Source organism: Trematomus bernacchii, unplaced genomic scaffold (genome assembly GCF_902827165.1).
Source record: "Trematomus bernacchii unplaced genomic scaffold, fTreBer1.1, whole genome shotgun sequence".
In the NCBI taxonomy this organism is placed as follows: Eukaryota; Metazoa; Chordata; class Actinopteri; order Perciformes; family Nototheniidae; genus Trematomus; species Trematomus bernacchii.
The window spans coordinates 6,757,347-6,782,533 of record NW_022987641.1 but is presented as its reverse complement, the minus strand read 5'-3'; the positions used below and the strand labels follow the sequence as shown (position 1 = coordinate 6,782,533).

Here is a 25,187-nt window from a genome sequence, read left to right as displayed (position 1 = left end):
CTGACTGACTCTCTTAACTGAAGGACGCATCAACATCATCATCATCATCATCAACATCATCGACAAGACGTGCTGTCAATGTACTGCTCGTGGAAATGTCGCTTATAATCCTCTTTATAACAACTTTGGGTGAGTTTTATTTAAAAAGTTTTTGTTTATATGTCAAAACTTCTTGAGATGCTATCAGCACTCTGGTTTGAATTAACATTTCCAGGCTGCCAAAACAGTCTGCAGCCACAACGCATGTAATGATATCCATATGCAAACGATTATTATATCATGTTTTAAGAGATGAGGAAAGATAAGGCTGCTGCAGGAAACTTTTACACTTAGTTTGAACATGTTAATACAGGACATATGTGCCTACTGTGTACATGTACATAAGTCATGTTTTGACATTGTTTACTATGTAGCATGTAAGATTTGTATAGTATATCAATCATATCTCAAAGGCCTAATACAACTTTGTATTGCTAAAAAAAAAACATCACTCTTTGTTTAAGCAAGACTGTATTCTTTAAAAGTTTTGTTTGATGTAAAGTGTTTATTTTACTTCATGTATACTGTATCAACACCATTTTACTTTGTTGACTATTGAATTGAGCCTGAAAGGTTTGTAATTTTAGAATAATGTAATAAAGAAATAACTTTGTATTGCTCAATCTTAAACAGAATCCATTTGGTAAAGTTTGGATTCTCTGGGTTTTATAATTGAAAGTAAAGGAAGATATAATGTAGGATGTTTTGGAACCATCACCACTAACAGCTGTATGTTTCCCTCCCTGCAGCCCTGTGCACCTCCGTCAGGGCGCAGCAGTTCCCAGAGTTCCCGGATGTTTGCACCGAGGGCAGCTGCTACCCCGCCACAGGTGACCTGCTGATTGGCCGCGCGCACAAGCTCAGCGTCACCTCCACCTGCGGCCTGAAGGAGCCCGGGCGCTTCTGCATCGTCGGACATCTGGAGGTAAGAACAGTGAGGATGCTGGGAAGAAAAACTCTGCGCTTAATATCAGTCACATAACCATGCAGGGTGTCACGAGTAAGATGTTGATTTGTCCTTCAAAATGTAGGGCAAAATATATTTTTTCCTAAATAAAGTCTGGAAAATAAAGTAATAAAAGCAGTTTTCTATCCAAAAACATGTGGATCCAAAACTCTTAATTAAAGCATGAAATTCAAAGACCATTCCTGGTTATGTTCTGGTGAAACAAATGCGAATCTTTGAGAGTATAACTAAATGATTCTAAGAGACTTGAAGTTCAAGGTTCAAGGTTCTTTATTTAGTCATACCTAAAGTCTGCTTGAAATAAATATAATTACAAAACCTTACATAAAGCATGAAATATAGAGACCGTGCATGACTTAGATCTGGTGATCTTTGACTCTGCTGAAGAGTATAAATAGATCATTTGAAGAGAATTCATTCCTGCTTTATTGGTTTATCTACAAGAAGCAGAGTCCATACTGTCCTTGAACTTGCTCTGTTGTTACAAACAAAATCTGAAGTAGGAAACAACACAATGAGACCATTTCCTTCTGGTTGGTTCTGCTTTTGAAGCTTTTGTGTCATGCAAACTTTATCAAAATGACTCAAACGGTTAACTGATTATCCAAATCAATCGACTAATCAATTAACTGGCTAATAGTTGTAGCCCTGCCTCTGTGTGGGAGTGTGCAGATTTACAGTATCTGCTTTCTGTCTTGTCTTGTGGGAGTTCAGACATTCCTCTCCACAATAAGCGCTGTGTGGCCTCACAATCCCTCCCTGTGTGCCTGTGGACGGGGGGATTTTCTCTCTTTATCAAACACCCTGTGGCGACTCGCTGTGTGAATGGTGTCCTTATGAAAATGACACACTGCGGGGGCTTCTCTGAGCTTCCTGAGGATGAGCACAGTCCTCAAGTATGAGCTGCGTGATGCTGAAGGGGGGGGGGGGGGGGGGGGGGGGGGGGGGGGGGAGGGAGGAAGCAGGATGCATTTTTCCACCAAACACTGTTAAGTGGAGCCACTGGAGACTCCGCTCACATTTCAACACAGACATAGTTGGCAGGGGCCTTGTGAAATTGAGAAACTTGTCTTGTTTATTCTCACGCTGTAATATAGTGAGATTTCAGCGTGTGTGTGTGTGTGTGTGTGAAACAGAGTAAAGCTTGTGTCCATGCCAAACCATCTGCAGGCGAGGCTCCTGCTGCTGACAAACGCAGAGAACACATTATTATCACACACTCACCGAGACATTATATATACACAGTACAGCTTAGGTTTTTATTCACTTTCCCTGGATCGTGTTCTCTCTTTCATTTCTTGCTTTCTGAGCTTGTTTCTTCATGTTTTAATGCACTCATTGTAAGTAACTTTGGATAAAAGCGTCAGGTAAATACAATTGTAATGTATTGTTAACGAATTAACAACTACTACATGTTCAAAAGTATGTGGACACCTCAGATGTACTCCCACATTCTCCAGTGTATTAGCAATAATACTCCCAACTGAACAGAAGCAGCTTTCTATTAATGATAAAAACAAGAAAGAAGAAATACATATTTTTAATTATTTGATTTTAGAATATAAATAATCATTAGTCGCAGGTAGGAAAGAGGGGAACATTTGATATGTTTTAATAAAAACCCCAGCTTTCTTTAATTAAAAAAAAAAATGTAATTAAATGTTATACAGGTCACAAAATGGAAAAAGAGAGAGGGGCTTTTTATTTTCCTTTTCTTGTTTGTGTTATGTTGTTGTTTAGAATCCTTTATGTACTTACCATGTTTTGATGTGTCGTATTTGTAATGATGTAATAGGTAAGGGTTACTTTTGGCATGGGATTTAATATATCAAAATCTGCTTCAATATTTTTTGTAAAACCTTAACAAATAACAAAATGCTTTGAATAGTGAAGCAGTGGAAGATACAACTAGATAATCCTTTTTTAAAGCTTTCTTTGGATGAAGTCACAATCAAAATATCCTGTTTGATTGAGAAACCAGAGTAAGAGCAACAGCATATCATTCACCTTTGTATTCAAATGTTTTCCCCTGGGTGAATAAAATGCAAATCTATCAGTGTACTGACGCTGTAACACTGTCTGTGTCCATCAGGAGGAGAAGAAATGTTTTTTGTGCGACTCCAGGAAGCCTTTTCATGAGAACAAAAACCAAGGGAGCCATTCCATCAACAACCTGGTCACCACCTTCGCCCACAACCGTCTGAAGACCTGGTGGCAGTCTGAGAACGGTGAGAGACAGAGGACGAAAAGGGAAAATAAAAGTGTCTGTTGTTGAGACACAACTCCTGTTTTAAATGTTTGAACAGCGTGTGAGCTGAGACTGAGGCTGTTCTCAGGAGTAATGAGTAGACAGGAGATCACAGAGACTCTCTGCAGCCAATCAGGGTACAGCGTGGAGGCGGGGCTTACAGGTCTGCTGAGGAGAACAGGTGTGCGGAGAAGAAACAGATGTGTGTCAACATCTCACCACACAGGCGTTTAAAGTTTGGATGGGAAGTGTGTAATGAGACAGAGCTCCACGGTGAGAACGAGAAACAGACAGTGGTGGAGGAAGTATTTAAATACTTTACTTAAGTAAATGTAACAATACTACTTTTTAATATATTCAATTATAATGTAAAGGTCTTGCATAATGTCACTTAAGTAATAATACGGTTGTACATGTCCTGTACTTAAGTACAAGTACACCATTAGATGTATCACATGCATCTTAAACATTCCTGCTTTTCTCCATTTTATTTCATATTAAATTAATATTCTTTTGACAAAACAGGACATTTAAAGACATTGCCTTGTAATCTGAGAAACTACAATATTTTATGTTGCACTTAAATTCTAAAAATGAGAAATTACAATTGAATTTGTCAAGGATATAATCTCTCAGCAGTGCACAAAAATGTGCGTTACCATATGGTAATTTCATACATATTATTTATTCAATGCAGTGCCAGAAAACCTGCTATACCCTTACTTATATTGTTATCAAGATATGAAATAATATATATCATGATATAAGATTTCAGCCATATAAGGTAAAGTGTTTGGAAATATTCTGGCTGCCAATAAAATATAATACCACATTTGCACATAAACATAGTGAAAGTATCCGGTGCAACACAATCCAGATCAGAGCTTCAGATTTATTGGATTCTTGTGTGAAGCCTCAGCTGCATAAACATGTGCAGGAAGGCTCTGTAAATATTTAAAATGCAATTAGTGTGTGTGAGTCTGGTCTGGAGTTTTTCATGAATGAGAATCAATTGAGAAATGAGAAATATATTCAATTGTCAATTCTCTGCGTGTTTCCTTTTATTCTTTAGGTGTGGAGAATGTGACCATCCAGCTGGACTTGGAGGCTGAGTTTCACTTCACACATCTTATCATGACCTTCAAGGTGCCTGTTCTCTCTCTCTTTCTCTCACACACATACACACACACACACACACACATGAATTACACACTCCCGTACTCACGCAGATAAACACAGCGTTGGACAGCTGTGGTGGAGGAATGTGGAAAATCATTGTGGTCTCTGGGGGACGGTGGGAAGAGAAGAAGAAGAAAGAGGGAGGGATGCTGTAAAAAAAAAAATTGCTTTCACATGGTCGCCCATGATGGTGTCCAGCTGGCTTCATGCCAGATACTCCACATCATAAAAAAAACACACACTCAAAGATACACTGTCCATGTGTTTCCTGCCCTTTCCTGTTTTGGTGTTAGATAGCAGAACAGATCAACACCACCAACCTTTCAGGGATATCATTACTTCATTTTAAAGTTGTGTTTAGTATTATCCTATCAAAGCCTTTTAGATGAAAAACATGACATATCTACAGTACATCTAGTAGGGAAATGCCAGGAAGATACACCACATTATAAAGTTCCTAACACTTTTATGTGAGTGTTAAGTGTTGTTGAGCAGTAAAACAACATGGTTTATCATTTGTTGACAGACTTTTCGGCCAGCTGCCATGGTGATTGAGCGGTCGATGGACTTCGGGAAGACGTGGCAGGTTTATCGTTACTTCGCCTACGACTGTGAAACATCTTTCCCCGGCGTGTCCTCAGGGCCGATGGTCAAAGTGGACGAGATCCTCTGCGACTCCCATTACTCTGACATCGAACCATCCACTGAGGGAGAGGTGAGCTTTTAAAACACTTTTTTATTTAAAAAATGTTTTTGTGGATTTGATTATAGGACGTTTATATTTATATAAGCCTGTCACAAAATCGCTCTTCATACCAACTCTCCCCTGTTTTTCTTTTGCTCTTTTAGGTGATATTTCGGGTGCTGGACCCTGTCTTCAAAATAGACGACCCCTACAGCCTGAGAATACAGAGTAAGCTCATTCCCATTATTTACTCATTATTTCCAGGAAGTTTCCTTGATAGAGTTGTGTAATTTCGTGTTCATTCTAAGGAAATGAGGGATATCCTTGAAAGGAAAGCTCAATTTATATTAACCTACAATGGTCTTAATTCGCCATCCTTCTATTCTCCCTTTAATCCTCACCAAATGAGGTATTTATTTTCAGTTTCCTAACTAGAAACTTTGGAAATCTGGACCCGTATGATAAAATGTGCCCAATACATTTAAGATAAAACCAACAAAAGACTGAACTGAATCCATCGAGGGGTTTCGTTTTGCCTGATCTCTGAGCTCTAAATCTTGAGATATATTTTAGAATATTTTAGTCGTTTGTGTAGTCCAGGTAAACAGCTACCTGGAGAAGATTTTCCAGAGGTCAGATAGGAAGAGCTCTGCATGGAATGTCACATGTTGGAGTGACTCGTCCAGACTGAGAGGCCCTCACACACACACACACACACACGCAGAGGCCGAATGTTAAGTATGTGGTGAATGCTGTGGTTGTGTGAGGAACAGCAGAAAGAACTAAGGTTTGCCTCCTAGAAATGAATGAGAAACACTTGCAAGGATGCCATTGAGTAAGGCACTGAACTGGATAAAACACAAAAGGTGTGAGAACACTTTTTTAAAGCTAAAAAATACAAAGAAAACATACAGTTGACAGTATATATAACACACCAAATGTCATTCATAGCAACTAAATGATTAACATTTTGCAGTAACTTTGACTTAAGTGAGTAATCACCAAATATTTTAGGGGAAAATCCTTTATCGTTTAATTATGGCATACAATAGAAACAAGCAAACGTATAAAGAGAAAATATGAAGTTAATAATACTCAATCTCCCCTGTGTGTGCAGACATGCTGAAGATCACTAACCTCCGGGTGAACTTCGTGAAGCTCCACACGCTGGGCGACAACCTGCTGGACCACCGAGAAGAGGTGACGGAGAAGTACTACTACGCCCTCTACGACATGGTCGTCCGCGGCAACTGCTTCTGCTACGGTCACGCCTCCGAGTGCGCCCCCATCGACGGAGAACCCAGCTCTGCAGAGGGCATGGTGCGTCAAATAAATACTCCAAGTCAGAAAGAAATGGAGGCTGGGTTCCAAATCACATACTTTTTATTCTTACTTTTAGTATAGCAACTGTTGCATGATACCACATTGAATATTCCCGAAGCTTGGTTTGTTACTAACTAGGAACCAAATCTAAAATAAGTCTGGTTATATATCTTGGAATGAGAGAAAGGTTTTGATTTGCATATCCTGGTCTTCATCTGCTGTGTATTTCGTTGTTATAAATTAATTTTGTGAATTTGTGTGTGTGTGTGTGTGTGTGTGTGTGTGTGTGTGTGTGTGTGTGTGTGTGTGTGTGTGTGTGTGTGTGTGTGTAGGTCCATGGCCGCTGTGTGTGTAATCACAACTCAGAGGGACTGAACTGTGAGCACTGCCAAGACTTTTACCATGATTTACCTTGGAGACCTGCGGAGGGACGAAACACACACGCCTGCAAGAGTAAGAACTGGAGAACTCTTCAAATATGTTGATTTGTTTGTTAAGAAACAAAATATCTTCATCGTCATTTTTCACTTTCTTTTAGATTTGTGTGCGCTTATATACTGAACTTTCTACTTAGTTGCAGCCCAGATGAAAACAAGGCAAAAAACTAAAGTAAACTGTGTAAACCTTCCTCAGGGTGTGAGTGTAACCAACAGTCCTCATCCTGCCACTTCGACATGGCGGTGTACATGACGACGGGCAACGTGAGCGGGGGGGTGTGTGAGGCCTGTCAGCACAACACGGTGGGCCGGCAGTGCGAGCAGTGCGGACCTTTCTACTTCCAGCACCCCAACCGGGACCTGAGGGACCCCCGAGTCTGCGAGCGTAAGTCACCTCTGCGTAACCTCCCCTCCTCATTATGCTGCTCACTACTTATTACACACACACTCTGTTAAAATGCATGTTGCTGTCCTCCTCCAGGACATCTTCCTCTGTAAGACAAGCACCACCTGGAGCGGCAGCCTTTGAAGTGAAAAGCAGAAAGTAGTTATGGTTACATCTTCATTGTAATTACCTGCTGAGTACTGCTGGAAATACAGTGCAGTCAAATGAAGCACAGCCTCCCCCTTTCTTTCCCTCTTTGCAGGACTTTAAATTACACACAGCTTTTGAACATTCTCTTTCAAAAATGGTTTACTGGTGATGTAATGCTAACACTAGATAAGCTAATGTTATTTAATATGTAATTCCCTGGAGTACTGGAGACAATAGTGCAGTACATAAAGAACAGCCTCTTTACAAGACTCAACATGAAATACACACAGCTTTTTGCAGCTTTTGTCGGTTCTAACTCACAAATAACCACGTTAGTTTACTACTCCAAAAGCTTATGTTATTTGAAATGGAATTACCTGGAGTACTGATGGAAATGTTGCAGTAAAATGAATAACAGCCTCTCTTTCCCTCTTTACAAGATTTCATTTTTCACATAATTTTCTGTTTTTTGGAACAACTTAAGGATCATTTTAAAAGAGACATCCACAATTTTGACAACCAAGTAGGGCTTTTGTTTTGTTTAAATTCTTCGTTTTTTTATTGATTTATTCTCCTCAGGTTTATCCAATTTTCTCAGAGAACTCTCCCAATATCTCTCAGGGCAAACATTTTTTTTAATGCAAATATTGTCTTTCCTTTGAAAAATATATGAATCTTTTCACATGACCATCAATGATTATCTTTAGACAATGCCTCATGTGGTATTTCCTGTCTCCACAGCATGTAACTGTGACCCGGCGGGCTCTCTGCAGGGCGGACAGTGTGACTCGCACACAGATGTGGCCGCTGGGCTGATCTCGGGTCAGTGTCGCTGCAAAGCAAACGTCGAGGGCGAGCGCTGCGACCACTGCAAGCAGGGACACCACGGCCTGGGGGAGGGGCCCAACGGCTGCCTGCGTGAGTCTAAGTGGACATCAAATTAAGATTGAGTCATTTTTGGTCATTCTATTGCAAAGGAAAACCAAAGTAAAAATGCAGCTTCATGCTGTTAATTGTAGATAGACTGTAGTCAGACTGACTCTGTGGCTTCAGTGTGTCTTTGTGTGTTTTGGCAGCTTGTTCCTGCAGCCCGCTGGGCACCCTGCCCGGAGGAAACCCCTGCGACTCAGAGACAGGAAGGTGCTCCTGCAAACGCTTCGTTGATGGACACAACTGCGATCAGTGTCTGGTGCGCAAACACAACTGTCAGCTATTTTACTTTCATACATATGTGTAGTGTATGTGTAAGAACAAATGTCTGTTTTCCCTTTAGCCGCAGCACTGGGGTCTGTCCAATGACATGGACGGCTGCAGAGCATGTGACTGTGACCAGGGCGGGGCTGTCAATAATAGGTATATCTAAAGATCACTTTTAATTATTTTACAATAAATGTTTGGTTTATAATGTAGATGACAGCATGCAACATATTTTAGGATAGAAGGATGTAGAATTGTATCATGGATCTAATAGAACAATTCCCATTTTCAGGATAATCATGAATATCCTCATACTGTAGTAGAAAAATACAGGAATTATCATGTACATATGTTTTTTTATTCATCCTTCTATATATATATGGAGGAAGTTCTCATTTATGATTACCATATTAAGATTGTTGCTGTTATCCCGCTGTTTTTGGCCTGTTATTCATGGCAGCTATGAAGAAATAACAGATTTATAGAATGCCGTAAATGACCAATTAGCAGTGAATATTCCACAAACCGTGCAACAAATAAATAGCTTTTAACAAAATTGAAGGTAATAGGATTTCAGTATCTTTTGAAATCAATTTAGGATTTGTATTCATCTTTAATGGTTACCGAGATAATATTGTAAACTGCAATTATCTTCGCCAGGATAATCACAACATAAACATTTTTCATAGATAGATAAATATTTTATTACTTCTTTACTATTCTATGTCTTTACTTTATTATTGCCAAGCGACAGTGTTGGTGGTAATCGTTCGGTACAGCATGGCAGCTCGGTTCTACATTTCAATACAACAGATGCACAAAGACAAACATATCTCTACTTTTATGTACATATAAAATAAAAATACTGAAAAACATAATAAGTGTCCTATCTCCCCCCCACAGCTGTGACCCTCACTCGGGGCAGTGTGTGTGCAGGGAGCACATGTTCGGCCGGCGCTGCGATCAGGTGGAGTCGGGCTTCTACTTCATCGCTCTGGATCACTACACCTACGAGGCGGAGGACGCCAAGCACGGCCCTGTGAGTGTGTTCATTATGTACAACACCATATTTTAGCATAAATGTATGTAAACTAACATCCGTGTTGTGGTGACTGTCAGGGTGTGACGGTGGTACCGAGGCCGTACCCTCTGGACCGCAGTCCCACCTGGACCGGTATGGGCTTTGTTAATGTTCCAGAAGGAGCTTACCTGGAGTTCAACGTCAACAACGTCCCAGAGTCCATGGACTATGACATCCTTATTCGCTATGAGCCACAGGTAACACACACACACACACACACACACACACACACACACACACACACACACACACACACACACACACACACACACACACACACACACACACACACTATAATGCTATAATGTGTTTTTAACTTAAGCTTCATTATGTTGGGCTCCTATTTTTTTTTATGAGAAATTGGCAAAACATTTTTTAAGAGAGATAATTTTCTTATATTTTCTAAAAAGTATTTGCCAGTTAAAACTACAAATGATAACAAACAAACACATATTTCACCTGGAAAAAAACCCCTTTAAAATCTTTTTTTTTCAATTGTTCTTAAGTCATAGGAGAGAAACAATGTAAATCAGACCTAACATGGATCCCCATATTTTTGGTTCTCACTTATCTCTCAGGCTTCCATAATAACCCTACATACACAGAATATTTGTGGTTCTAATTTAAGCCAGGTAATGGTGGTTGTTATCTTCTTGTAGACATTAAAATGACACATGTGTCTGTATGTTTGAAGCTGCCAGAGCAGTGGGAGCAGGGTCAAATCCGAGTGCAGCGTCCGGTCTTCAACCCTCCGAACTACAACGCTCACTGCAGTAACTCCATCCAGAGCGGAGACGAGCAGACCATCTCTCTACCACCTGGATCCAGGTAACAAACATTACTCATATTCAGGGTTTCTTTGTAGCAACACCATCACGACACACTCTGACTCTCTGCTGTGTTTCAGGCACGTGCTGCTGGTGAGGCCGGTGTGCTTCGAGAGAGGACTGAACTACACCATCCGCCTCACGCTGCCTCTCTACTCGTCAGTCGCTGACATCCAGAGCCCGTACACACTCATCGACTCTGTGCGTTTAGTTTCATACAATACATACTTAAAGGATTCCTTCACTGCCAAAGTGACAATTTTTTATATAAATTGCTCACCCTGTCTTACCTTAGAGAAAACGTTGCTTTTATGCCTCAGCACCAGTGTTTTAGGGTTGTCTTGAACCAGTTTTTTATCATGGTTTCCATCCCCCCTCTCTTTGAAGCTGGTGCTGATTCCCCGGGTCCGAGAGATGGATATGTTTGTTGGGGTTGACGGTGATGGAGCGTGGGATACGTTCCAGCGCTACCGGTGTCTGGAGGGCAGCCAGAGCGTGGTGAAGAGCCCGCTGACCGACATCTGCAACGACTACATCTTCAGCGTCTCTGCCCTGCTGCACAAAGGAGCCATGGGTACGTAGTTTAATGTGTGTGTCTATAATGTGTGTTTGTACAAAAGCAGTAAATAGCAGGAAAATAATATGAAATGTAATCTAATTAAAACAGGCGACATATAAAACAACAGTCTCATGAATTCCCACTTTCCTCTCCCTTGTCTTATCTCCCAGCATGCCAGTGTGACCCTCAGGGTTCCCTCAGCGCTGTGTGTGAGCCCAGTGGTGGCCAGTGTCGTTGTCGACACAACGTTGTTGGCAGGAACTGCGACCACTGCGCCCCGGCAACGTTTCAGTTCAGCCCCGCCGGCTGCAGACGTAAGTGACAGGCATGGATATACATTTCAATGTTTATTAGACGGATAATACAAGATAATTAAAAAATAAATCTCCCCTCAGCTTGTGATTGTGACCCTCGGGGTTCGATCACTGCATTCTGCCACGAGGCCACGGGCCAGTGCGAGTGTGTCCCCGGGGCCACGGGGCGCCAGTGCTCCCACTGCCTGCCGGGCTTCTGGGGCTTCCCTCAGTGCAGACCCTGCCACTGTAACGGCCACAGCGAGTTCTGCCACCCTCAGACCGGAGAGTGCCAGGGCTGCAGAGACTTCACCAGCGGACACCACTGTGAGAGGTACAGCCATGGGACCCATTCATTAAGTCATACATTTTACACTGGAAGCTTAAAGTATGAAGACAAAGGACATTTGGGAACCATCTGGCGAAATGAGCATTAACTTTCTTTTTGCTTCACCTTTACCTGTACTTTCAGGTGTCTGGAGGGTTACCATGGAGACCCAGAGCTGGGTTCAGGGGGTCACTGTCGAGCCTGCATGTGTCCCGATGGTCCTCGCAGCGGACGCCAGTTTTCTGACAGCTGTTACCTTCTGGCTCATACTAACCAACTGGTGTGTGTGTGCAGCCCTGGCTACAAAGGTATATAAACACACACACGCACGCACACACACACACACACGCACACACGCGCACACACACACACACACACACACACACACACACACACACACACACACACACACACACACACACACACACACACACACACACACACACACACACACACATACATTAATAACTAATACCAGTTTTGTTTTGATGTAAGCTGTTTGAAGTGCTCAAAGCCTCACATATCAACTTGTCTTCACATGTAACAAACCTAAACAACACTTGAGCTGCCCTCTAATTATTCCACTCGACTTAAAAAGGAGCCACTTCACTTCCTGTTTCCTGTCCTCCGCCAGGTGCCAGGTGTGATGAGTGTTCTCCGGGTTATTTCGGGAACCCTCTGGTTCCCGGCGGCCGCTGCCTGCCCTGCCAGTGTAACAGCAACATCGACATGCACGACCCGGCTTCCTGCGACGCTCGCACCGGCGCCTGTCTGAAGTGCCGGCACCACAGCGAGGGCTACAGCTGCCAGCACTGTAAACTGGGTTACTACGGCAATGCTGCCTCCCAGAGCTGCAGGAGTGAGTACTGCTGTTACTGTGACAACAACACTAGCTTACTGTATGTACGGGTATATCAAAGAGTTGTATTGTCATATGTAAAAGGCAAAGTGTTGCCAATGAAAATCTTAAATACCAGGTCCTCCAACAATGCAACATCCCATATACTGAAAAGAACAAACACAAAGCTAAAAAGTGCAAATGACATGCATAAAATATACATGTGCGAAGTTAAGCATGTGTCAATCTAATCAAAGGTACATGAAAAAAGATGTTAAAAGATAACAAACTATGCTTATTTCCCATTTAAAGAAACAAAGGACAGACGAACACTCGCTAAAATCAGTATCAGTAGCACTTAATAATAATAATAATAATAATAGATTACATTTTTATAGCACTTATCTTACAGTGGACATGGGGGCCTTTTAAATGCAATGAATACTCACACAACCACAGCAACTTTTACCCGTACACATGAGTATAACATTTCAAAATCCAACACTGGGTCACCCTCTCTCCTCTCTGTGCAGAGTGCATGTGTTTCTCTGTGGGGACCTCACCCCGGTCCTGCTCCTCCCCCGGCGAGTGTCAGTGCGATCAGGTCAGCGGTCACTGCGCCTGCAAGCCCAACGTGGTCGGGCAGAACTGCGACCGCTGCGCCGCCGATACCTGGGACATCGCCAGCGGGACGGGGTGCAAACGCTGCGACTGCGACCCCGAACACTCCTCCGGATCCTCCTGCAATGAGGTGAGTCACACATTGCCATGGAAACACCAACATCTGTTTGCAGCTGCTCTAATCTCCTCTCCCATGTTATGATGTATATCACAATCTGATTATTTCATTATCTTGGCGGAAAATCGGGTTTCCTTACAGTTGCTACATAGTTTTCCGTACACAATGTGAAAACTGGTTAGAATGGTTTCCCAACAATTCCCATTGAGGGTAAAGCTGCAGGGCGGCTGAAAGTAAGACTGTGACTAACCCATCTAATCACTGAGGCTGTGTTTGTGTAATTCTTTGATATATGGACTCCAGCTGTTTGGGAACTGCCTCCCTCTGCGGCTCCCCTTTACTCAAACTCACAAATCTGTATGTGTATACACAGAAAGATACCATTAAAGAACAGAATACTGTGCACACACTCACACACAAACATTTGTGTTTATTGGCTGCTCTCCATCAGAGGAAGGAAGTCTCAGAATCCACTGAGGAATAACTTTGTTGGATGAAACTACAAACCTCCATTGTTTCTGCATGTCAAAGAAAGACTTGCAACAAACTGCATTAGTTCATAAGTTCAATTCAAATAAACACAAACATATTTTTTACAACTTATTGTCTGATGATATTTTGTATTTGTGTGTTTTTGTTCCCGCAGGTCACAGGACAGTGCTCGTGTAAACCAGGTTTTGGTGGCAATACGTGTCGGGAGTGCAGAGAGCTCTTCTGGGGGGATCCAGAGGACGAATGCCATGGTACGTCACACACTTTACAAATACAGTTTATGGCCACACGTTAAATATAGAGCGGCTCCACCATCACCTTATTAGGGAAAGAATATGTTCTGTAGTCGACAGCGAGAGATAAATCACTTGATCCCTTTTGAATTGTGCCATGAATTACATATATGTCAATTTAATAGATCATTTCACTAAAGTTGTAGATTGTCGTGGAACCATTTTAGTTTCTGGCACAATAAACGCCGCCAACACTAGCATGCTTAAATATGTTCAATGCTCAAATGTAACAGTTTCTTAACTGATTTATTTTATTCAGCAACTTTTATTTCTGCCAGAAAGCCATATTACTCAGTCATGTGAACCCCAATCGAAACACACAGTTTCTATAGCGACAAAGACATGTATTATGTCTTGTACCCAACTTTGTAGTCTTTTGTCTTTCTATCATGTATGCTAACTGTCTTAAACCTTAATAGTTTTACTACAAACGTCAACTTTCCAAAAACGTGTTATATTTAGTTACCCATTCTGTTTATTTTCCTAAGTAATGCTCTGCTAGGTCTGGACTGCAGCCACATTCACTTCCTGCTTTTAAAAAAAATACTCCTCTCGTCCTTAGCATGTGAAACACATTAACAGTTTAACTGAGGTCAAGTTAAGACTTGACAAGCCAAGAACAAGCATAGAAACTACTCTGCAGTTTGTAGTTTTGAGTCATACTACGTTCACCATATAAGGATGTGAGCACTGTCAAACAGCCTTAAATCTCATCGTCGCTGTTTCATTTCAAATCCAAAGTACTGGAGCCAAAACAATGGGAAACATAACCGTCCCAAAACATCCTGACTGAACCGTACTCTTCTGTTTATATATCCTTCTACATTACACATTGTTTTTCTTCCTGCAAGTACTTTGCATCACATATCTTTCTCCTGAGTCACCGTTTTGGTGGGCTTATTGGTTTTCTATTTTCTGCTCTTATTTTGTGTGTTTTCCTCAGTGTGTGCGCTGCTCATTATGTACGAGGAAGCATCGTTTTGTTGTTGTTGACAAAAGCACACATTTAAACAATGAATACTAGGTCCTGAACAGCAGATCTAAGTGATGGCTAATACATATTTATAGGAGCATTACCTAGACTTTTCTAGATGAGTTTTCTATGTAGACAGCAGGGAATAAGCAGCCTGGTGCTCAGTTAATGGACTCTTATCCATGAACATGTTTTATTGTCTGCTGAACAAACTGCTGGAGAGTCTATGTAGCGCCTCACGGTAGCTGGCTCACCCTCGGAGAAAGAGAGAGGGAGTAGGAAAGAGAAAGAGGCGAGGAGAGGAGACGGAGGGGATCTGGGAATGACCTCTTGTTCTCCTGCTCATGAGAACCAGATGTTTTCCAGAACTCCCAGGCATCCCATTTTCGTCATGCACCAACGCCCTGAATCCTGAATTATTCCCGCAGTATTCCCTGTAGTCTCTGAAGCTGTTACACCAGCTGGACCTCGCTGCCCATCTGCAACCATGATACACTCATGTGCCAAATCATGGGAAATCTCTCTGGCCACCTCGCTGAGAAATGTGTGGGAGTAATGTGAAGTTATGTGAGGAAGTGTTGATAAAAAAGTATGATGCAGCCACAGCTGGGAGGATGTTTCTTAGTCTGGATTTAGATGTCAGAGGTTAAAATGTTTGGGGTGATTTAAGGCGACTGTTAAAGCAGTGGTGGAACAAGTACCAAGGTCCTTTACTAAAACGTTCTTTGCTTAAATACTAGAGTCTTCAAATACAACACTACAAGTAAAAGTTCAGAATTCAAATGTTACTTAAAGTATCAAACTTTTCTTCTCACAGTATTATAAAATATTATCCGATCACTAACAAATACATGTAAGGCATTTTAACGTTACATTTTTACAATGTGGAGCCAATTTGAGATACTTTGGAAAATACTGGGTTGTTCAGTAACTAGTAACTATGAGTGTTCAATAAATGTAGTAGTATAGAAAGTATGATTTTGAATGCTGAAATGTAGTGAAGTAGAAAGTAAATGTACTTTGTGACATTCCATCCCTGGTTACAGGTATGTGGGCCTTTGTTTGACATGTAATGGCCCATAATCACTACTGTATGTATGTTTTAACCCTAAATGGGCTTTTAACAAAAGGATTAATATTTTATTTTGACACAAACCAAACTTCAAACCCAACCCTCACCTTCTGCTCCATAAATCATGAAAATAATGCAGCAACACTGAAACCTCTCAAACGCTGCATTCATGCTTTCTGAATTGTTCTCTTTTCCCTCCTTTTATTTTCTGAGGAGGGAGGGCAGCCCTCAACAGTCGGGCGGTCAGTACGACCTTCAAGGTCACGTTCATGTCTGAGTTTATTTACTGGAGCGGGTGGAGGTTGAATAAGCTAGGTTTTCAAATAGCTCATTCCCCTGGAGAGACTTCAAAAACATGAGAACCATAATGTGTCTCATATAACAGTTAATGGTCCTCTACAGTCCGTCAGGCCTAACATTAGCTTTAAAATCATATCATGCAAATATATTGATATTTACTGAGATGGGTCATTTTTGATGCTAAGAAAAATCTACAAATAAATAAATTAATACATTTAATGATTTAAAAACATTTTCCACCAGAATTGATTTAATGAAAAAGAAGGAAAAAGTCATTTTACACCTTTACTTAAATAAACCTACAAATTAAATATATAATATATATAATCATTTATTTTGGGTTAGGGTTTATGTAAATATAAATACAAATACAATTAAGAAAACATTACATTCATGCCGAAACATCAAATTCTAAATAAACAAAATAACATTTCTAATTTCTAAGGAGTAGGATGAAGTCAACACTATTTAAATCTTACACCCTTTTTTATATTGAATCAGTAATCTTGATGATTAACTTTAACATTGCAGCTTGATGCCTAAATCAACTCGATTAAAAATAAACAATTAAACATGAAATAGTATTAAAATGACCATTTTACAGTATTTTGTGGGTCTTTTTAAAGCCATCTGGGTGAGGGGGGGCTACTTAAACTCTTAAACTCTCTTAGTCTATTCCAGGATTCATTCAGTGTTCCCTGACTCTCCCCTCTGTGTGTTTGCAGCTTGTGACTGCGACCCTCGGGGGATCTCCAGTGATCAGTGCCACCGTGCGACAGGTCAGTGCACCTGTGTGGAGGGGGTCTCCGGCCCCCGCTGTGATCAGTGCGCTCGGGGCTACCAGGGGGAGTTTCCCGCCTGCGCACCCTGCCACCAGTGCTTTGCCGTCTGGGACAAGGTGGTGGGCGAACTGACCAATCAGACACAGCGTCTGGAGGCCCAGGTGACAGAGCTGACGGACAGCGGCGTGACGGCACAGTACAAGGACGTGATCAAGAAACTGAACAGAAACGTCTGGGCTGTGAGAGAAATCCTGGAAACCAATCCTGCAGGGCTGAAGCTGGGGGAGATCGAGGATCTGATGCACCGGATTACGTACGTACAAAAACACACGGAGAGGGCTGGTCTATATGAATACACAAAAAGGGTCACAATATAATTAATGAAATACCTGGATATTGTGATTATATTGATGCTTTTAAAAAAAATTATTTCACAATGCAAATTTTACCAGTAATGGTGTAATGACTACATGTACTGCAGTCTAGTCTTAAAGGTCACCTATTATGCAAAATCCACTTTTTCATGTCTTTTATATATAAACATGTGTAATAATAAATTTGCTCACTTTCTGTCCTGATCCATTTTTATAAAAACCTGTCTGAAAATGAGCTGATCAGATTTTGGCCACTTTGTGATGTCATAACAATTGTTTGGCTTGTGTAACCATTAGCCAATCACCAACCAAGGTAACCCCCCCCCACCTTATCACCTGAATCTCCTCCTAGAGCACCTTTGTGTTCTTTTTAACCAAATGTCTCTCAGAGGGGCGTGGGGAGTGGCTCCTTATTTTCATCTAAAGTAACAGACACAGAATCAGCACTTTTGAAACAGGGCTGAAACAGAGGGGATTATGGGATGCTACGATGATCTGTCTGGTATTTAGAGCCAAACATTTCAGAGACATGTTTTGTATATATCTGAGACCTATAATATATTGATGAAAAACAGTATAATAGGAGACCTATAATACTAGAACAGGTCACAACATCGATATTATCTCAAAAAATTCGCCAAGTCCTAAAATGTACAAAGAGATGTAGAAGACGTCTTTTTGTTTGAGTTCATCGGTGTGTTGTTGTTTCTTCAGCGGTGTCATGTCCTACCTGAACGGAGAGCTGAACACAACGGAGGGCGCGTTGATCCTGCTCCACAGAGACGCCAACGCCACCGATACAAAGCTGGAGGCACTGACTGAGGAGGCCAACCGGATGGAGCAGAGCATCCAGGAGCTGAGGCAGCAGGTGTACAACGCCAAGAACGCCAACATCCAGGGTGAGGAACCAGTGGAAGAAACAGGAGTGTTACAGTGACAGGGAAACCAGTGTGTCAGCTCATTGCTTTACATTCATACTGTTATACGTGTTCACAGAAAAATCGTATCTATGTTTCCAAAACATTTCTATATGATCCTGACATCATATAGACGTTTTAAATGATATGTAACAGATTGTAGAGCCTTACTAGGGGTATGCATGGTTGTTAGCATTAAGTATAGTATTGGTTAAAGTTAATATTTTGGTAGCAATGTCATCATAGGGTTCCTAACTTGCCCAGGAAAGGAAATAAACTAACACAAATGGAAAATTCACTACTGTCTAATATGATGTAATGATTGACTTGTGATGGAAATTGGAACAACATGGACGTAAACTTCAACTTTACTGGTTGGCAGAGAACAACAACTGCTAGGCGCTTATTCGAATTGACCGGATCTTTGCTGAAAACCGCCAATAATTGACTAGAATGTGAAGAAACTTAACTGAGTTTCACACACTGTGCTCAAGCTCACATTCCTGCTTAAATCAATTATCCAAATCCATAGCTAAACTGGAATTGCAGTCCCATGATGACCAAGACTGACAGAAACCCTTTGATGGGGCGCGTGTGTGTTTTCAGGTGCCATGGACACCATTACATCTGCACACATGAAGTCTATACAGGCGGAGGTCCAGGCCAACAGCTCCACCAGCGATCCCGGCAACACGCTGGACCAGTCGGCCATAATGCGAAATGACACTGAGAAGATCCTCATCGCGTCTCAGAAAGGGTTTGACCGCGCATACAAAAGAAACTCGCAGAAGCTCGACAAAATGACCGACGAGCAAGATAAACTCGACCTTTCTGAACTGAGCGAGAAGGTGAGAAAGACTCCTGAAAATCTGTATTATTATTATTATATGTGTACCTGCCCAGGGACTGCAGATTAACATTATAAACATATTTAAAAAGCCAAGAGAATACAAAATTAAACAAGCTAAAATACAATAAGACTTAATGACAAAAAGACAAGATATGAACCGTGTATGATATGAATAGATATTTGATTTAATAAAAGACAATCTTGAATTAAAGGTCCCCTATAATATTATTTTTCAACAATATATTATAGTTCTCAGTTATATACAAAACATGTCTCTGAAGTGTTTGGCTGAAATACCAAACAGATCATTGCAGCATCCCATAATCCCCTCTGTTTCAGCCCTGTTTCAAAAGTGCTGATTCTCTGTCTGTATCTTTCAATGCGAATGAGCTGCTGCTAACCACGCCCCTCTGAAGAGTGATTGGTTTAAAAAAACACAATGGTGCTCTAGGAGGAGATTCAGGTGATAAGGTGGGTGGGTGTTACCTTGTTGGTGATTGGCTATTGGTTGCACCACCCAAAAAATCGTTATGACATCATAAAGTGGCCAAAATCTGATCAGCTCATTTTCAGACAGGTTTTTATATAAATGGATCAGGACAAAAAGTGAGAGAATCTTTTTTCCTGCAACTTTCCGAATCTTTTTTACATGTTGATGTAAAAAATACATGAAAAAGTGGATTTTGAACAATAGGTGGCCTTTAATAGAGATGAGAGTTTTCTGGTAGTTTGTTGCAGATGTATAAAACATAATATCTAAACGCTCCCACATCAAAAACCTCAAATTATTTATTCACATCTTATGTTGATGATCATTTCCGTTTTGTATTCTCTCTCTGCAGATTTGTGGTGGGGCAGCTGATGTTGAAGGATGCTCCAGCTCCCCCTGTGGTGGTTTGGGTTGTGTCGGGGCGGACGGAGCGCCTCAGTGCGGCGAAGGATGCACAGGCCTCCGCTCGACATCCCACTCTGCTCTAAAATCCTCTGAAGATTTGGACGAGAAGATCCTGGAGGCGATGCAGGAGGTGGACAAGCTCTCAAGGATGGTGAGTGCACGCGGCCATTTTTAATCTAGAATAACTTGAGGTGGAGACGAGTCATTCATTTTGTTTTTGATCAGGTATGGGAAGCCAACAACCGCGCTAAGGACGCAAAGGTGAACGCTCTGGAAGTGCTGGGGAAATCAAACCGGAGCAAAGAGCGGGTGGAGCAGAGCAACGAGCAGCTGCGCACCCTCATCAAAGAGATACGAGACCTGCTCACCAGTGAGTGCACACACACACACACACACACACACACACACACACACACACACACACACACACACACACATACACATACACATACACATACACATACACATACACACACACAAAATACAATTACAAAATAACACATTTTTTGTTACAGTTTATTAATTAAGACATTTTTTAATATGGATGTAGCTGCATATTGCAATATATGTTTTAACAAAAGACAACTTAAATGCAAATGTCAATAAATCCCATTTCATTGAGGAATGGACCTTAATGTTAAGGATACAATTTGATGTGAACACTAGGAAAACATTGACTACATATTTGTGCATAATTGTATTGTACTAAGTGTGTTAAACCTTTCATGATAACACATATTTTGAATCTTGAAATATGAAACATTTCCTCAAAATGTAAATATAGCAAAATGGGAGTTTGGTAAAAAATATATATATTTTAGGAGTTGTCAAATATTGTTCTGTTTTTTTACAGTAGTTCATGCGTTGGTCATTTCCATATCATTTTCTTACTGATCACCTGTGTTCTGTTCATGATTTTGCAGATGAGAAGGCAGATGTGGCGGTGATCGAGGCGGTGTCCAACGAAGTGTTGGCTCTGGAGATGCCGGCGTCGACGGGAAAGCTGAAGGAGCTGACGGAGGAGATCAGGGAGAAGGTGGGCTCTCTGAGTAACGTGGAGACCATCCTGGGGCAGAGCGCTAGGGACATCCAGGTTGCAGAGGAGCTGCTCAAACAGGCCCAGGCTGCCAGGTAACATTAAAACATCTTCAAAACAAATATAAATATATGTTGTGTCAGATGTCAGATTGTCTATATAGAAGATTCTAAAAGTATTAATGTGTCAACAGTGAGGAGGCTTCTCAAATGAAGGGGACAGCGGACATAGTGAAGGCGGCGCTGGATGAGACTGAGCGTGCTCAGAACATCGCCATGGACGCCATCCAGCTCGCCCAGAACAACACGAAGGGAACCCTGGAACTGCTGGTCTCCGTGAGTTTGACATCTCTGACCTCTGTCACTAATGGCGCTTATGGCGCGTTTCCACTACAGCGCGGAGCACGGTTTAAGAGGGCTGTGACGTCAGCGGCCCGTCTTTGGTTGCGTTTCCACTTGGCCTAGTACCGGCCGGCGGGTCCTAATTCACCGTTTTTCTGGCCTCATAAAATCGTGGGTCTAAGGCCAGAGACAACGAGGCTGAGTATGCTAAACTAGAGAGAGCATCGCTGGCAAGGGGGCTACAACTACAACAAGATGGACATATTTGACAGTGATTTAATTGTAATACACGTTTCAAAATGATGCCGAAGTAACAACATACTGATACCGGTTAGTAAAAACCATGAATTAATGCTTTGTCAAGTCTGCAGACAGACGGCAGGCGAAAAACCTTTTAAAATGCGTGTTTTCTAAATGGAGATTGGCTAAGCTAACGCAGTATATGCTCCGACCGTCCACACTCACAACGGCCTATACAGACATAAATAAAGCAGCGACTGTATTCACCATGACACAGACAGTCTGTGGTTTGTACTTGTTTAACTTTTGTCTAGTTTCTGAACATATATGAGGAGCTGTGAGCTCTGAGTGCTAACAGCTAACGGCTGTGTTGTTTTTCTGGGGTTCTCATTGAAGATGACGTCACGGCTCCGCCTACACTGCGTTACTATAGATACTACCCCAGTTCCTAAACTGTAATGGAAATGCGCCATAAAGTGAGCCAGTCCTAACGAGGTCTAGCCATACCGAGCGGGGCCGAGCGAGGCCGTGTAGTGGACACAGCTACTGTTGTAGGGAGGATAAAAATGACTATCCGCAGGATGTCAGTGTTTGATTGTGTGTGTGTGTGTGTGTGTGTGTGTGTGTGTGTGTGTGTGTGTGTGTGTGTGTGTGTGTGTGTGTGTGTGTGTGTGTGTGTGTGTGTGTGTGTGTGTGTGTGTGTGTGTGTGTGTGTGTGTGTGTGTGTGTGTGTGTGTGTGTGTGTGTGTGTGTGTGTGTGTGTGTGTGTGTGTGTGTGTCAGGTGGAGTCGGAGACGGCCATGTCGGAGCTGAAGCTCAGTAACACCACGGGGCGCCTGCTGCAGCTGGAGAGGGAGGTGGGCCTCCTGAGGCAGAACAACCTGGAGGTGACCCGCCTGGTAGAGGGCGCCGACCAGACCACCGAGCAGGCCCGGCTGAACGCAGAGGAGGCCCAGCAGGTCAGAAACACACACGCACACACACACACACATACCTATAGTTGGAAATGCGTATGGATAACCTATACTATATTAATCCATTTCACATTGTTATAGTTGGTTGTGCATAAAACTTGCATTATTGTATTACTTTCTCTATTTTATTGCAATACTTTGTTTCTCTTCATGTCCTAGTTATACTGTATGTTGCATTGTTGGAGGAGTTTGGGACTAAAGATTTATTTGTTACACTGGAACTATTGTGTACAAGAATGTGTAGAGAATATAGAACAATTTATAAGATACAACAATCCCTGTTTTTAAAAATATGAATGCACATGTTTGATAGATACATTCTATACATACCTAGTAAACCCAAAGATATGAAACATTATGTAGACCAAAGAACATTAGTGAACTACAATTTAATAACAAATTCTGATTTGAAATTGAAGTTACCTAAGCATACCTATACTTGGAAATGCGTATGGGTAACCTATACTATATTTTTTTATAACATACTATTATACTTTATTATAACTTTTATTTATTTTTTATAGGCACAATAGTTACAGTGTAATAAAGAAATCTTTAGTCCCAAGCTCCTCCAACAATGCAACATACAGTATAATTAGGACATGAAGAGAAACAAAGTATTGCAATAAAATAGTAAAAGTGATACAAATTGGTGCAAGTTTTATGCACAACCAACTATAACCATGTGACATGGATTTATATATGACAGAACGTATAATTAAATTAAAGGGGACCTATCATGCAAAATGCACTTTTGTACGTCTTTTATACATGAATATGTGTCCCCGGTGTTCCAGGGAACTCACCAAGTGTCAGAAAACACAACCCTCTCTATTTTCCTCCATACCCCAATCTCTAAAAAAAAGGGGCTGCAACGGATCTGATAAAAACTGATCCAGATTTGAACACTGTCCTGACGTCAGGACGGTGGCGCTACGGCTATTGGGCCAACTCTACCAATCAGGAGGAGAGAGCCACGGCCATTGCCGTTCGAAAGCGCTGGAGACGCTGTAGTACATATGCCAGGCCTGTAGATGGTGCTGTTGCTCACATAATCAGCTCTAGCAAAAACAGGGCTAAAAAAGTGCAAATTGAGCGAAATGAGGCATGGCTAAAATGCATGATCTGTTTGGTATTTTGAAAAAAAAAAGTATAAATATGCCTTATATAGGTATGGTCCTACACTATATTATTAAAATATAGCATGATAGGTCCACTTTAACAAAGTAAAAAATGTTGTTCTGTTCTCTAATCAATGCTTCTTTGTGCGTATGCAGGAGTTTGACGTGGAGGTGAAGGATAAAATGGTGGAGGTGGAGGACCTGGTGGAGGACAAAGGGGAGACGGTGCTGCAGGCGAAGAGGAGAGCAGACACGTTACAGAGGGAGGCCAAACAGCTGCTGGATCAGAGCAGCATGCAGCTGAAGAGACTGGAGGGTGAGCCATTTACAGATGTTTTTACCTTTTTCAGTATTTCTCATTTAGATTCTTTGAAACTTCATGATTTTGAACACACTATACTATGTTGTTTTTTTGACAATTTGACATACTACAATATCTTTTCGGAATACCATACATTTTTTTCTTTGATATTTTCGACATATGTCTTAAAAGTGTTTATGTGACCACTCTTCAACAACAACAAGCAAAAAACTGCTCCCCACATTGACGTCACTCTCTGTGATCCTATATTTCCAGAGGTGGAGAGTTCCTACGAGTCCAACCAGCTGATCCTGGAGGAGAAAGCTGCAGAGCTGGTGGAGCTGGAGAAAAGGGTTCGGCAGGTCCTGGAGGAGATCAGCTACAAAGTCACGCTGTACAGCACCTGCAATTAACTCATCTGTGATCCTCCACCTGCAGCAACCTCTCGTCCTCATGAGCACTGCTGGGATTTATTAGTGCCAAATGTTTTTAAAGCATTCCCAAGAACTGCTCCCAAAGTATTTTACAGCTATTAGGAGCAAACACTGTCATATAATTGACTGCTCAACACTCCAGTGTACCAGTATATTGTCCAGCTGTGCCGAAAAGGATTTGAAAAGCTGCCAAAGACCATTGAAGTATTTAAGTATCGAGTCCAAAAGAAAACCACTAAAAGCCAATGTGACCTCAGTGCTCGAAACCAAGAATGTGTAGAGAATATAGAACAATTTAGCTTCATGATATATCACAATTCCTGTTTTTAATTATATGAATGCACATGTTTGATAGATACATTTTATACAAACGTATATAAGCCCAAAGATATGAAACATTATGTAGACCAAAGAACATTTGTGAATGGTTTTGCGACTACAAACTAATAATAAATTCTGATTTGAAAATGAAGTTAACGAAGCATTCCAGTTGGTCTTTTATTTTTGGTTTATTGTG

The 25,187-nt window shown here is 41.4% G+C and overlaps 1 protein-coding gene across 1 annotated transcript; it reads left to right on the top strand.

Annotated features, from left to right (window-relative positions):
• lamb1b (laminin, beta 1b) lies at positions 1 to 25,142 on the top strand. Its single transcript, XM_034133423.1, has 33 exons — positions 1 to 129; positions 789 to 964; positions 3,099 to 3,234; positions 4,327 to 4,400; positions 4,960 to 5,148; positions 5,283 to 5,346; positions 6,236 to 6,438; positions 6,774 to 6,894; positions 7,075 to 7,263; positions 8,155 to 8,331; positions 8,490 to 8,602; positions 8,687 to 8,766; positions 9,514 to 9,649; positions 9,730 to 9,888; positions 10,386 to 10,519; positions 10,599 to 10,719; positions 10,906 to 11,092; positions 11,248 to 11,391; positions 11,473 to 11,704; positions 11,843 to 12,006; positions 12,333 to 12,557; positions 13,070 to 13,287; positions 13,922 to 14,018; positions 17,131 to 17,500; positions 18,276 to 18,460; positions 19,085 to 19,326; positions 20,171 to 20,374; positions 20,449 to 20,593; positions 21,147 to 21,354; positions 21,453 to 21,594; positions 22,623 to 22,799; positions 24,092 to 24,251; positions 24,513 to 25,142. The coding sequence occupies exons 1-33, from the start codon at positions 96 to 98 to the stop codon at positions 24,647 to 24,649; spliced, it is 5,343 nt and encodes a 1,780-aa protein (XP_033989314.1). The 5' UTR covers positions 1 to 95; the 3' UTR covers positions 24,650 to 25,142.
• Positions 25,143 to 25,187: the final 45 nt, after the last annotated feature.